At 38.6% G+C, this 14,513-nt stretch overlaps 1 protein-coding gene across 8 annotated transcripts in view; it reads left to right on the top strand.

The window, feature by feature from the left end:
- RUNX1T1 (RUNX1 partner transcriptional co-repressor 1) overlaps positions 1-14,513 on the top strand; it is a 116,474-nt gene that overhangs the window by 96,521 nt on the left and 5,440 nt on the right. For all 8 annotated transcript variants that reach the window (XM_058832095.1, XM_058832088.1, XM_058832091.1 and 5 more), the window contains one exon: positions 5,606-5,796. In XM_058832095.1, the coding sequence (XP_058688078.1) occupies positions 5,606-5,796 (191 nt within the window). The remainder of the gene's footprint in view (positions 1-5,605; positions 5,797-14,513) is intronic.

The following is a 14,513-nucleotide window of genomic DNA, read 5'->3' as shown; positions in this document are numbered from 1 at the left end:
TTTCAGGGCTTCAAGTTTCAAGCTGAAACTTGATATGTTAAAAGTTTGTCTGTTAGCAATTTAAAAAAGAAGTTAGTGTGGGTGGTTTTTTTAAGCTTCAGGGTTCTTACCTAGTTAAGGTAAGAATTCTCAAAGGAGGGGTAAAAGCCCAAGTACACCTGTTAAAAAAAAGACTTCAACTATGCAAAGTAACCATTCTTAATTTAAAAAAGATTTTGTGCCTGTCAGCCCCCAGTGAAGCCTGTGCTCATAAACCTGCAGAGTGTGCAATGAAGTCAGCAAGTTCACATCTCTGCAGCTGCTCTGGCTGTTCGCAGGGCATTGACAGCATCTGCCTGTGCCTGGAAAGCACCCTGGGCAGACATTGTGGTTGTGCAAAGTTTCCTTAACACTGAAACTCTGCCTGAGCACAGGAGTTTCCTGGCGAGGATCCCACTCCTGTGCTGGAGCTAAACCTTTGCTCTTTTTACACTGACATCAGAGCTTCCTTGTTTTCAGAGGGGCCAGGAGGCAGCTCTTGAACTCCATTGAGATAGTTGAGAAGCTATTTATACACCCAAACACGCCCCCCTGCTTTTGAACACCTGTATAACCATGAAGCCTGCAGCAGCTGTCTGAGCAGCAGTTAATGATTAAATGGCAAATATGCAGCAGTGTTGATGCTTTCTGATCAAATCTCCTCTAAATGCTCACTGCTTTCCAGTTTATTTTAAACTAGATACACAGCATACATGTAAAAATGTTATTCTTTTACCTTGTTGCGTCAGACTAGAAGTTGTGTTTTGGGTGTAATGTGGGTTTATCATGTAAGCTCTACACTTGTCAATATGTTAATATTTTTAGAGCTATTGCATTTACTGTGAAAAACAGTAAAACAGTGTATATGGTTTTGGTTTAATACAAGGAAAGTGTAGCCTTTGTAACTCAGTGCCCAAAAATATTTTCATATTGCCATATTTATGTAAACATTTTAAATAAAAAATACAAAAAAATATGCAATCCCAGAAAATCTTACTAAGAGGAGCATTATTCTGTTGAATTTCAAAAACTTCAGTCCTCTTGCAAAATCTGTGGTTTGATGTCATTTGGCATCAGGTTATTTATGACTCACGGATTCAATACAATAAAAGAAAAAAGTTTCTTCATAATTAACAGAAATTAGTTGAAGCTTTTGGCTTGAGTTTTGAAATCGGATGTGCATTCACACTGCATGTATTCACAAATATGCAGGACAATGTAACACAAATGTACGTGACCTGTGATGTCATCTTGTGAACATCTATGTCATCTAAGTCTTTCCTTTGGTCCCATTTCCAGTCTCATTTTCAGGCTGATGTGGGTTTAAATCAAGTGATCATGCCTGCAAGTTGCAGAATAAAAGAAGTGTGACTCTGCAGGATGCATACCTGTATCTAAGTCTAGTCAAACATCAGAAAGCATGCTGCTTTCATAAATCATGGTCCTGCATTTTTAGGAGGGTGGTCTGAAACTGGAGGTATCCACAGTTTCATGATGAAGGCAGTAAAGGTGCAGTTCAACTCTGTGAGGCGTCTGATGCTGTTTGAGATGCTCCACAGTTTCCTGGTTGGTCAAAAACTCCCAGTCAAGAAGACTACAAATCCCTCACAGGTTATTTCTTTTGGTTCAGTGTGGATCTCTTCATGTGTCAAATGTCTGTAACGACCAGTGTGCAGAGAGCTGGATCAAGTATGAAGTTCTGTTTGGAATACTGAATCCATTACACTGAAGGAATGTGGCACAAAAACAGTTAATAAGCAAACTCAAAGCATATGGAGAAGGGATTCACTTTAAACTTCTGGAGATTGGTAGACTCCAGTGAAATTCTTGAAATATACCACATTACACACGTGTTTTTGTGGTTGCTGGAGCAAGGACATATTATGCAGTACCTCATGAGTTAAAGCCATGTAAGCCCACTTCAGTTTCATACACCAGTAAGCAGTCACCAGTGCCCTGATTTACCTCATTGAATTATGGATATGGGGATGAAGAGTCCAAGACAAATTCTTGGTGTTCCTCAGTAGTCAAGAGGGAGGGTGGGAGACAGGTAATGGGGATCAGTCAGATCACAGGATGACTTTCTGGCTGGGAGTACATACTACCCTTCATTAAGTACAGAGAGGATCGCAGGCCCATTGTGGGCTGCTGCAGTAGATTCTGACATGAGAAGCTGGCTTCCAGCCATCCCTGTCTCTTAGCCAGGCCCAATGTCCATGTCAGTCCAGCTGAAGGTTCTGGTGTTACAGAAGAGGAATGAAGTAACTATCCATTGTCTTACAAAGACAATAAGGGTCCTGCACATTGTACAGAGTAGTCCTGAGACAGATGATGCATTTTAGGATATGATGCTGAGATAACCCTTTGTCACCAACTGTCAATGGCCACCCTTGCCAGGATCAGCCTGAGAGTAAGATGATCCAAAATGTTGTGGTGGCACAGGACTGCACATCTGCCCACCACCCTTCTTTCGTCATGGTGTGGACAAATGTGCTGATGATGTGAGGGAGCTGACCAGGAGCTGGCTGGTGAATCATCATTTTGGGTGAAAGATAAGTACCTCTATTAAGTCTGCTCCAAGGACTTCAGACCACGCTGAGTAATGCCTTTTCCATACAAGTTGTTTGCTTCGTGGAGCTTTCCTCGTGTGTTAATGCTGCTCAAAAGGATGGAAGATTTCAGTTGCATCCCTAAAATGACAGTGAATTTGTGCCAAGAATGCTTAGCATTGGTGGGAAGGTTACATGCATCTTAGATACTTGGTTTTGAAAACTTCCAGATTTCGTCTTTCTGATACTGGAATCTAATCACTCTTCCTTTCTCTGGAAATGAAGAGAAAGGAAGGTAGCTGGTATCATTCTTGGTCTTCATAGCTCATCATTGTCAAGGCAAATAAAAATCTGCTTCACCATTACCCTTATCACAGACATATCTTAACCTATGAAAATTGCATTGTGTGTCTATGAAATATCAGTAGTACTTAGTTTAAGAAGCTGTGAAGAAAATCAGTGATATGAATTTTCGTCTGGTTATTTAGGTGTTCATGAGTTTGTAATATATTGAAATAATGATGGTGCATTGTGACCCAATATATTATAACTTAATTATTTTCACACGTAGTATAGCTCAACACAAACTCTGTCATCAAAGTTGATGGAAATATTAAAATTCAATCCATAGTTTAAACCAGTCAAAAAGTATCAGCCAGTCATATGGCCTCATAAGTACTTTCAGTCATCTTCATGCTCTTAGAAGCATTGCAAAAAACTTAAGCAATATAGAAGATACAATTTTCCACTTCTATATTTGGTCTGAAAAGAAGTAGATTATCTGGGATGAAAAACGACAATTAAAAGGCCATGTAAAAAGCAAGCTGGAGCATTTTTGCTTCTATTTAATATAAGGAATTGTCATTTCTAACGACTGTAAATACCTAAGTGTAAAACTAAATTTATATAATGTAACAAAAGTGCATCATGTCATGCAAAGATCATTTCTACTTGTAGCAAATACCAGCAAGAATACAGATTTTCTTAAGGAAATCCACTTTGTCAGTAACTGCAGTTCATAGACATGAAACGCCTGTATTTGAGTTGCCTCATTTTTCTGAAAATGGTAATAAAATTGTGTCTGTATGTTTGCCTGTGTATATTTCTTTTCTTGTGATCAGTGAATGGTTACAGTTGGTAATAAATATTCAAGCACCTTGCAAATGTCCTACCAATTCCCTTTGCTGATCTGTGTGTGCCTGTGGGACTAGAATAGGAATGCATAATTTAAATATAAATTGCCTGTTTTGCATATACAATTAGACTAGCTGTAGCTTTGATCGTAAGCAAAAATTATTGTCCTGTATTGCCACTTAGATAGAATTTTAATTCACCTTGAATATTCAAAGTAAATTAAGCCTTGGCTGCATGGTTGAAGGGTATGATTTTTTCCTCTCCTGAGGCTTTCCCCTAAACAACATTTATGGTGGGGTAATATAAGGGCATATTTTCAGCCCCATAAAAATAAAGGCATAAGTTTTATCTCTAAATCCCTCCCCACCCCCTTGAAAACTTCAATTGAAATATCTCTTGCAGATATGCACACATGTAACATGCACACATACTCCTTAAGAGAGCTCATCTTTCATTTTAGTTCAGTTTTAGTCAGTACATGGCTTAATGTTAAGTCTTTATTGTAATTTGCGTAGTAACTGAAAATGGAGACTTCATGTAGACACTATTTTTTAAATAACGTGCAGAGCTATCAGACCTAGCTCAGGAGAGTGATTGAGCATCTGTATGTGAGAGTTATGTCTACATGTGCATGCACACAAATACATGGGCTAAATGCATGGACTAAAACTCAAACACAACGCCGTTCTAATACTTAAATTTTAATCTACAGTGAAACATTTTTAATAAAAATCTGTGGCTTTAATTAAACAGAACATTTAATTAAGGTGGGTTTTAAGTGCATGAAACAATTAAGTGCAAACACTTGAATGAAACATGTCATAATTAGTTTTAATAGAGTGTTAATTGGTACTAGGTTTGCCAAGTTAATAATTACCGCTTATTAAATTTTCAATTAATCATTGTCATTTTGCTTTGAATAAAGATGAAAATTAGATAAACTAATTCAGGGGGAGGATGGTTTCCTTGTTAATTAGAGCAGTTAATTAAAAAAAAAAAGAAATTACTTGTTTTAGTTGTCAATTAAAAGACTGTTCATTAGTAAAATCTTTGCACTCTTCCTGCAACAAAAGCCAAATAACTACTTTGAGACATGTTTTCTGGAATAAAAGATATGACCAAAGAAAAGACTGATACTACCATAGTTGTTTTACAAGAATCATGAAGGTTTGAGTTCAATGATGCAGAGTTCCCCTGCTCATTGTTAATTGTGCTCCAAAGTCTTGCTGGGCAGGGTGTGCTCAAGAGCTCAGAAGAGCCAAGAAGTCAAGTCTTCAAGTATAAACATGGATTTGAAAGACAGATCAAGAGGTCAAATGATTGTTCATAAACAAATTGTAATGTTTTCTCATAAAATGGTATGTCCAAGGAAAGAGACAGTGATTGAAAATTTTTAAGTAAACTCTTGGGTTTTTTTTTAACTTCATGTATTTATTTGTTAACATACGGGAAAAAAATTGTTAAATACCATAAATCCTATTTTAATTTCCCCAAGCTTAAAAATACATTTTTAAGTCTGTAATATATCTTAAATAATAATTATTGTCGAGTATATGCACATATCTGCTGTGCTGCAAAACAAATTTTTTAGTGTTCAGAAAGATTGCAAATATAATGGACCAGAGATCTGAAATGATTGTACCTAAAGGAGTACTGACTGCAAATCAAAACAGCAATAATCAGTACTAGTGGCAGAGAGTTCGATGATGGGGAAGAAGCACCCAGTGCTTCTTGAGGATTCTAGAAGGAACCAGGTTCCTCTGTGTCCTACTCAGAATGAAGACTGTCATTATAATTGAGAGTAATCGTGAGGTAACAGTAAGAGTAGTGCTGCATTTCCCACGTCAGTCCCAGGAAGCCGTGTGCCCATGTGCTGTGCTGATGCGGATGTTTTCTGTTTGCAGAGGAAGCTGTCAATGAAGTGAAGCGCCAGGCGATGGCCGAGCTGCAGAAGGCGGTGTCGGAGGCCGAGCGGAAGGCTCACGACATGATCACTTCGGAGAGGGCCAAGATGGAGCGCACTGTTGCCGAAGCCAAGCGCCAGGCAGCAGAGGACGCCCTGGCTGTCATCAATCAGCAGGAGGATTCAAGTGAGGTAAGGGCTTTGCTGGGCAAGCATCACCTGTGGCTGCAGACCATAGGTGTGTCTGAGCTGGCTTTAATCTGTGTGACACAGGGCATCAGTGTCCACTGTTAACTCTTTGCATAGCTGTTTTGGGTGAGTATTTCAGGCATACACTGAGTTCCAAATTCTCCTGGCTGTGTTCTAATCTGAGCCCAAAATAGCTAGTGAACTTGAGGTCTGTTCTTGCCTTTTAACTGCTGGTCAGGGTTACATATTATGTTCTAATTTGACTTTTCAGTAGCTTAATTTTAAAGCACTTCATACTCCCCTACTGAATAGATAAAAAGATGCTCAGTGGAAAACATGTGACACTGAAATCTAACTTAAAGAAATTATTCATGAAAGAGGTTGTAGAGAAAGGTGGGCAAAAACTTGTCTGGGGACAGCGTTGGATGTAGAAGCGATTAGCAAAAGATGATGGTTCTTGTAGGACAGAATGTGAATGTAAATTTGCAAGTGTTTCCTTATTTTGAATGTATTGCTTTGGCTGCAGGGTGTATTTCAGAGTTGAGGAGTGGGCAAAGAGCATTTGGTAGAAGAAGAAATAGACTGAGAGATCAAAGAGTAAAACAAGAATAAGTATGTTAAATCTTGATGTACTTTCAGACCTGAGAGTGGAAACCTTGAATTGTTATGATACAGGACACCTGACACCATGGCTACATGGAAGCTGGGAGTGAAAGAGCAGTGTGTGTTTGACCAGTGCTGCATCAGTCTAGATAGCAATTAAATTTAATGCTTTTTTTTTTTTTAAAAAAAAAAAGAGTCCTAAGTTAAAACTGCCCTTAAAAATGGACATGACAAGAAAATTTTGTCCATTAGAAGTTATTTGTATATAATTTCCATTTCTCAAGACCACTGAAATGAAAGTGCATTACCTTCATGAATTATTTATTATTTGTATACTAAGATCTTGACTGTAGTAAACCCACTTTTTAAAATAACTTCTAAACAGCAGGGAGTAGGGGAAAAGAGTAGGTGACAATCCCTGTTACATGGGGACAGACATTTGTGTATGCTCAAGTATAAACACTTTGCAAGGGCTGGATGGGCAGTGTTGTAGAAGGATCCATTAAGTTGAGAGATGGAGATGAGCTACCTGCAGCCTGCTGAGAACACTGGCAGAAATCACCAGCACACAAGTCAGTGGCATGCTGCAGTATGCATCTGTAATTTGAGGGAGCGTAAGTTTTTAATTCATACCAGACTTCTCTGGAGATGAAAGACCATTGTGGGATCCCTGAATGCCCAGAGTTTCTCCTTAATGTGTAGCAGATGAATAACAAGGAGACAAAAGGAATTGATTTTCAGCATCTGAAAGTTTCTCAGGAAGAAAGGGACTAGGGGAAGTATATGTACCCTTTAAGTACTAACTGTTCCATTGTAGATTAAATGAGACATAAATTCAATTTACTGGACTTTTGTATCCAAGATACTCAAGGACATTTTCCTGCACTGTTCGTAGAAAGGGCATCTTTCTGATATAACATCATTAAAGAGCTGTCATTTTGTGTGCGTATATGTACGAGAGACTCCTATTATTAAAACCAAAATTCCAAAGGTAAGTACCTTTGGAGGAAACAGCACATTCAATCTATTTAGTGAACTGATATAGTGTGAACAGGAGAGAGGAAGTACTTACATGCCAGTACATACAGCCACAAGCAAATGTGTATCCAAAGGAATGTGTAGAGAGTTTGTATGCTGTGATTAACTTCTTAGCAGTTAAAGCTCTGGAAAAATCCATGTAACATCTTTCCTTCTTCTGCAGCAGAACTGATTATAAGGTTTTTCACTTCTTAGGAACAGGATGTTGGGGAAACAATTCTTTTAATTGCATTCTAATGAAATGTGGCTGATAAGGTTATAGATGTTCTCAGGGCTGTGTGTCCTCAGGAGGGTTACAAGCCTCCTAGACCTATAAATGAGGTCTAGTGTCCTGATCCTGCAACTTTCTCCCCTGTGGTCATCAAGGTGGCTGTTTTGAGGAACAAGTTTTAGTAAGCCGTCAGAGAGAAATCAAGTTTGACTGTTTGTGTTTACAGGTGATTGATTAACTGCGAAGGGAGATGATGGCAATATTTGTTTGAGTTAGATGTATCTATTTATAAGTAGTTCCACTTCAGCTTCTAATTATGACAAACTCCAATCACTTATGCAATGCTTCTCACAGTTACCTGTTAACTCAGGCTGGTTTGGTATCCTTTTTGGGTGACTTCTGTAAGAATGGACTGGACTTTTCCTTCATCTTTGGGGGCAGGAGATCAGTTTGCCAGTGCTTGAGAAGTGTTTCTTCAGAGATGAGACTCTGTTTTGCAAATTTGAGGAATAAAACTCCACACTTGTTTTGGTATTAATTATCTCTTGGATCTCTCTGTGGACATTTCTCCTCATTTGTCTAGGTCGTAAGTCTACATAAACTTCTCTCTGTTTACAGCTTTCAACAGAACATACAGATTCCTGTGCTCTTAAGGCACCAGAGTAAAATTTCTAGAGCTAGAATATTTCCAGTTTCAAATCTGAGACTGTTACAGTGCAGCCTCTGAGTCTTGCAGGTCCAGGGGGAATGCCAAGCATCTATCCTCATTCCTTATCTTTGCTGGGATGTTGTGCCAAGGCGTGCAAGAAAGCTCACTATAGGCTGCTGTATAACCTCCATGCAGTTCCTGACAGACAATATTTCTCTCATGGGTGTCATTATTTTTTTGGGCTGTTGAAACTATGAATGGAGATGAGAATTTGATGCCAGATTTGTAATGTATCAGATACAATTTTTGACTGATATGGCCACTCCCTGTCTATTGGCAAGGTTTCTCCCTTCATTTATTTTTCACTAAAATGCAGCCTGATCCTAGCTGAGGCTTCTTGAAGCTGTTCTGGTGTGAGAATTTTGTGGCATGATTTTTATTGCAGTCTGCTCCAGTTCTCAAAGTGATAACTAGTACCAAGACTTGGGTTTTTTGTGATTATTATAATGCAGCCTCCTAATCCAAGACCTTTCAGAGATCTCACAAAGAAAAGTAGATTGGATATTTGATGGGTATTTTTGTTGGTGTTGCTGATTTCTGTGTTGGGTTGGGTTTTGGGTTTTTTTTATGGTTTTGTTTGGGTTTTTTGGTATTTATTTGGTTGTTTTGCTTTGTCTTTAACCCAGAAAAAATAGGATCACTGAGTGCAAGATTGTCTTCAAGAAAAAAGTGAAGTTAGGCATATTAAGATGACCAGATCAAAATTCCAAAATTAAGGGAGCACAAGACAGTAAGAAGACTAATAGGGGAGATGTAATATTCATAAGCGTCTTGACTTTTAAGAAATGGTCTCCAAGATTTTGAGAATGACCACGTTACATAGCATAGGTAGAATTTCTGACTCTGACTTGATCCTTTGTTGAGCTATAGTTTTTTACTTATCTTAGAGTTGTTCAGTGTGGTTTAACTAGTACTCCCACTGCTTCAGTGTCTATGCATTTAACTTTCTAAAGATTTTCATAGTTTTTTCACGTAAGACCTTGCAACTGACCAGCTAATATTTGTGCTTTTCTGTTATTGAAATTGGTTGAGGACCAGCTAACCGAGCAGACTGCTGCTGGAAAACAAAAGGACCAGGAGAAGGCCTACCTGTCAGCATGGCTGTTCTGAGCCACAAATTATTTCTTTACCAGTTCCTTACAGTTGCTTGACAAAAGATGACCCATTCATCAGTAGTTGGCTTGGCTAAGTACAAAAACATGTGTGAGCAGTGTACTCTGTAGTGGCTGCTGTGCTTGCTTTGGCTGCAATATGCTGCTTTGCAAATCAATTTTAATAGCGAGGGTGAACAGTTTAGCAAAGAGACTGCCCAGATTGTAAAGGAGGGAGGGGGGGCAGGGTGGGATCATCAAAACATCTGTCTTTCTGGTCTGGTATAAAATGCCACTGAAAAATCTGACACTCAGTGTTCTGCCTCAGCTTTGAGTAGGTTGAGGGCTGGGGACAGGGAAGGAACACAAGTGTTTCGGTTCTCTCTACTTAAAGCAGATGCTGACATCTCCTCAGATAAAACAAGAATGTAACTGCTCCAACACTGCTTTTAGGAGATGTGTAATGTTAGGGCTTGTTTATATTGAAGCAGTTCATGTTGTATGTGAATATCACACCTGACATTTTGAAGACAGCTGGGTTCAATCTCTGCTGACCGGTCCATTGAGACCAGGACTGTGCCAGCAAACCTGACTCTGAGCATCAGATGGTGTGATTCAGGCAAGCCTGGTTTTCAGGCTGGTATTAAGTTTAATACCTATGTCAGCTAATGTTTAATTTTTTTGGCAGAGCATCTCTTGGAAAGTAGCACATCATCCCCTGCAGTACAGAGGCACCAGAGCCATGTGCTCTGCACAGGATCAGTCCAGATGTGATGTGAGCATTGGCACTGCCCCAGACTGCTAAGCTAAGCCTGGCTCGCCAGCTTGCACGTCTCTTCTGTGGGCTGCTCCACACTTCTGTTTGCAGGATTTAGCTACTCTCACTGACTTGTATGAAAGTTCCCGTATTTCACTCAATAAACAGTGGCTTAGGCAAGCCTGGAGTGTTCAGTGATAGCTGTAACTTTACTAGAAACATCTAGAAGTTTTACATTTTGACACAGTGTGAGAATTTCCTAAGTACCAATATATTTTCCTTTCTAATAAGTCTTGGATAAAACTCTCATAAACAACTTTGCTGGATTTTTACAATGCTATTCAGCAGCTCATACAGTTCTCATTTATGCCCCTGTGGTTTCAGTGATTTCTAGATGTTCCTTTTTTTGTGGTTAGCAGTGGTAAAATTTTGAATCTAATGGGCACTGCCGAACTGGGAAAAATCTCAGTTCTTTGTACCAGCCATGCTTCCTTTCATGGTGAACTGGTGAAATCCAGAATTTCTCAAAGATGACAGAACAAGGGTTTTTTAAATTTATTTAAGTAAGCTCTATTTATTTATATTTAAGCAAATACTCAATTCTAGTTAAATATTTCAGAGATGAAAGCAACAGGATGGGCAGAATTACTGACAAGTATATGTTTTGGTACTGGAGACCACAGAAATTGAGACGTTTTGTTTTTAAGAATTTTCATGAGAGCAAACAGGAGTGTTTGAAGATAGAAGCTTAAGTGCATGAGAATTGAGAGTTTGACCTAAGATAAGGCTCTGACCTAAGACTGAGGTTCCTTGTCAGTTGAAAGAGGAGGATGAAATATGATCAGTGGCATAAATTCGGAGTGAGATTCCCATCTGGTGTAATTTAGCTCAATTTCATTGAATTAATTAATTTTCAAGGTAGTGAAGTTAAATTGAATTATGTTGTCTGAGAATCTAGCTTTTTGTATAACCTCACTGTTTCACAGGCAAACCAACACAGTTAAGCTGCAATCCAGTCCTCATAGTTTTAGCTACATCTGGAACTCTGTAAAGCATGAGCTGGAAGTGCAGTGTAGTAGGTCACTACCTAAAGACAGAATATATAGACCAGCAGAGGTTTTGAGAGATTGGCTTCTCCCTTTTCCAATCCATGATCAACTCTAGCTGTACCATTCACCCTGTTTGTCCTGTGCTTTAATGATGGGGATTCTCCAACATCTCTAGGCAATTTGCTCCTATTTTTAACAGAATTTTGATCCCGTTACTTCTGCTTATCCATGTAGAGATGGATGTCAACATTCACTGCAGTGATGTTTGAGTGCTACTGCCCCTCTTAGGCTACCATCTCATATTTAACAGTCTGAGTTCATTCAGTCTCTTCTCATGGCTTGTGTTTGTCTGACTTCTGATTAATCTGGCAGCCTTTCTTCGGGTTCTTTCAAAGTCTCGTTTGTCTTGCTTGATTTTCTGTATTTGAAGTGCATCTCAACCTCGATGAGGCTCCCAGCTGCATCTTGCCAGTGATAGGAGATAGTCTTAAATCAAGCGTAAGGCAGTCTGTAGTTGTGGTCATATGCCCTTGTATGAAGATTGTCATCTTGTCATCAACATGACACTGTGGCCATCTGTTGTCCAAGATGCTGTGTACACACCTCAGCAAGGGTGCTCCATTTTGCTGGTACCTGCTAGAGCATCCCAGGAAGGAAGATACCCTGAGTATGTTCAATCCCATTGTGAGGTCAAGCTTTGTCTGTGGTAGCTGGATCTGCTGGAAGTACATGAGCAGCAGGGTCATACGAAGCACAGCCCAGCCTATTAGCTGGTGTCTCGAGTCTGGCTTTTCTTTGGTAAAATTTGGGGCTATCAGCCAGCACTGGGAACAGAAAGCATTTGTTTTCAAAGCTTGTGGTGCCCAAGTCTGATCTTTGCTGCTCTTTTTCACTACTTGCACATGGGAAGGAGCAATGAATGGTCACAGTGGTGAGGGCTGTGTGGGACAGGGAGTTCTGCACGTCAAATCCAGCTGTTGTCTCGGTACAAGCTCCCTGTGATGTGTGTGCTTGTTTATGTTAATTTGCACTGTAGTAATTTTTAAACGCAATAAGTTGCTGCATAAATGTGAGCAGTAAAATTTATTTTGAAATTCTTGTATTTTATGTGGTTTTATTCCCACAATTACACTAAAGCTGTAATGACCTGTTAAATTAGAAATAATATGTCCAATGAACAAAATCACATACCAAGCAGTGTAGGACACATTAAGTAATCATGTAAGGAGCCAGCTTAGTACTTCACCACTTCATTAAAATCTTGCACCTATGTATCACTTCTCATGTTCTGCACAGTGTCTGATAGTTAACTGATGTTTATTTTAATAAGAAAGTTGAACCAATACTGCTAGAATTCAACTACTGTTTCCTGACATCAATACAGATCATGAGGTAAAATACTGAAATAATCTGTAGTGGCTCTGGTCACATCTGGAGTCGTATCTCTATCTGCTCCTCAAAAAGGGAAGGAAAGTGAAGACTCTTCAGATGCTGGCCTATATTAACTGAACAAATACCTGAATGAGCTTGACATCCTCATGGTAATTCCCATGCAATTAAAGCATGAACTTCAATGCTGCAAACAGATCTCCACAGGGGAGGAATTCCTGCACCTGGGCCTTTGCTGGCTGTCTTCAGCATCATTCCACATGGGGGGAAGGTGTCTTTTCAGAAAAGTTTGCATGAGGATTTGTTTTCAGATGAGGGAATGAAGGGAAATATGGGCCAAACCCAAGGCTGGCAATTTGGTTGGAAGCAAATAGCTAGGAGATCAGCAGGCATGGCAATATGTGGAAACTGTGCCAGTACAACTGGAACAGAATTACGCCATGTTTACTGATCACAGTACAAGCAAGCATGAAGCTGTCAAAATGAAACTTTCATTAGTATGAAAGAAATACAGAAATATTGTAATACAGAAATAGAATATGTACTAAAGAATAAAAAAGAAATAAAATATAGATACATATAAAATGCAAAACATAAATATATTAGTAGAATATATAATAAAGTATAATAAATATATATTGCAATAAGGAAATGTTAGTATAGCAAAAGAAAGAGAATCCAGGTACACTTAGTTATCTTTATGGTTAGAAGGATGAAATGCCAATACAAAATGCTAATGCAAAATTGTCATATCATTTTGGTGTATGCATAAATATGTCTATGTGGATACATGTTCATGTACAGTGGCCTAAATTACTTTTAGTGATTTTTACAGTTATTATGGAGATACAAGGTTTAAAGAAAAGGTGTTTGCAAATAATATAGATATTAAGTTCCAAAGGTGGATTTACCTCTCTGGCACTGGACAGAGTGTGAGCAAATGAACCTGAAACAATGACTACTGAATCAAAACCAGGTGATGCCTGGTTCAGACAAGGAGTCTGAATTCCTGACGTTTAACTACCAGAAACATCTGTTTCTGTGTGTTGGTAATTCCACCTTTTTTTTTAAAGTGTTTTTAAAGATGGGAACAATTTTATGAATTAAAAAAAAAAAAAGTCCCAAACACATGTATCTGTAATTACCTGGTTTAGTCTGTGCGTTTAATCAGTATGAACTAAGAATGCCATATACCTTTGATTTCAATCTTAAAGAACAATTGAGCACAGGACAGTCACTCTTTCCCCATTTGCCAGTATATGCCTATGCAAAAAAAAAACAAACAACCAGCCCTCCAAAACAATGAAAACCAGGAAAAAAAAAAAGAAAAAAAAAAAAAAAAGAGAGACTATGGAACCAACTCAGGTATATTTTCTAAAGCCACTTGATACTGATTAAAAGTCTAATTTCCTTAAAATACTGTTTTGGATTTAGGTCTTTGTTTCATTTTGGAATTGGGATTTTTTTTTTTTTTTTTTTTAAAGTAGTTGAGGAATATCACTTAAGGATTGGCTGTGTTCCAGCATCCAGCTGGCAGAGCTATAGAGTGTGTTAAAGTGAATAGCACACATATTCTGCAGTGGCTTCCCCCTCCTGCCAAAGATTTAGACTCTAGCTTAGCAGTTCACTGCCAGACGTGCCACTGTGTCAAATGGTATTACTCAGATGATTAAAAATTAGGTTTTCCTAGGGTAGTAAGTTTTCCTAAGTCAGCAAGTTTTCCGTATGTGTTAAGTAATTTTTTCCCTTTCTTGTTTTGCATTAGTCCCTCTCCACTTCTGGAAAAGCACTTTTTTGTGTGTGCATGTTTCATTATTTCTTTTAATGAATTTTTAAGAGAAGCTAGCAGAAGTTTTACTGAAACTTCCTATTA

This window comes from Poecile atricapillus, chromosome 2 (genome assembly GCF_030490865.1).
Source record: "Poecile atricapillus isolate bPoeAtr1 chromosome 2, bPoeAtr1.hap1, whole genome shotgun sequence".
Classification (NCBI taxonomy): Eukaryota; Metazoa; Chordata; class Aves; order Passeriformes; family Paridae; genus Poecile; species Poecile atricapillus.
Note: the sequence above shows the minus strand (reverse complement) of the source record. Positions and strands in the feature narration are given on the sequence as shown.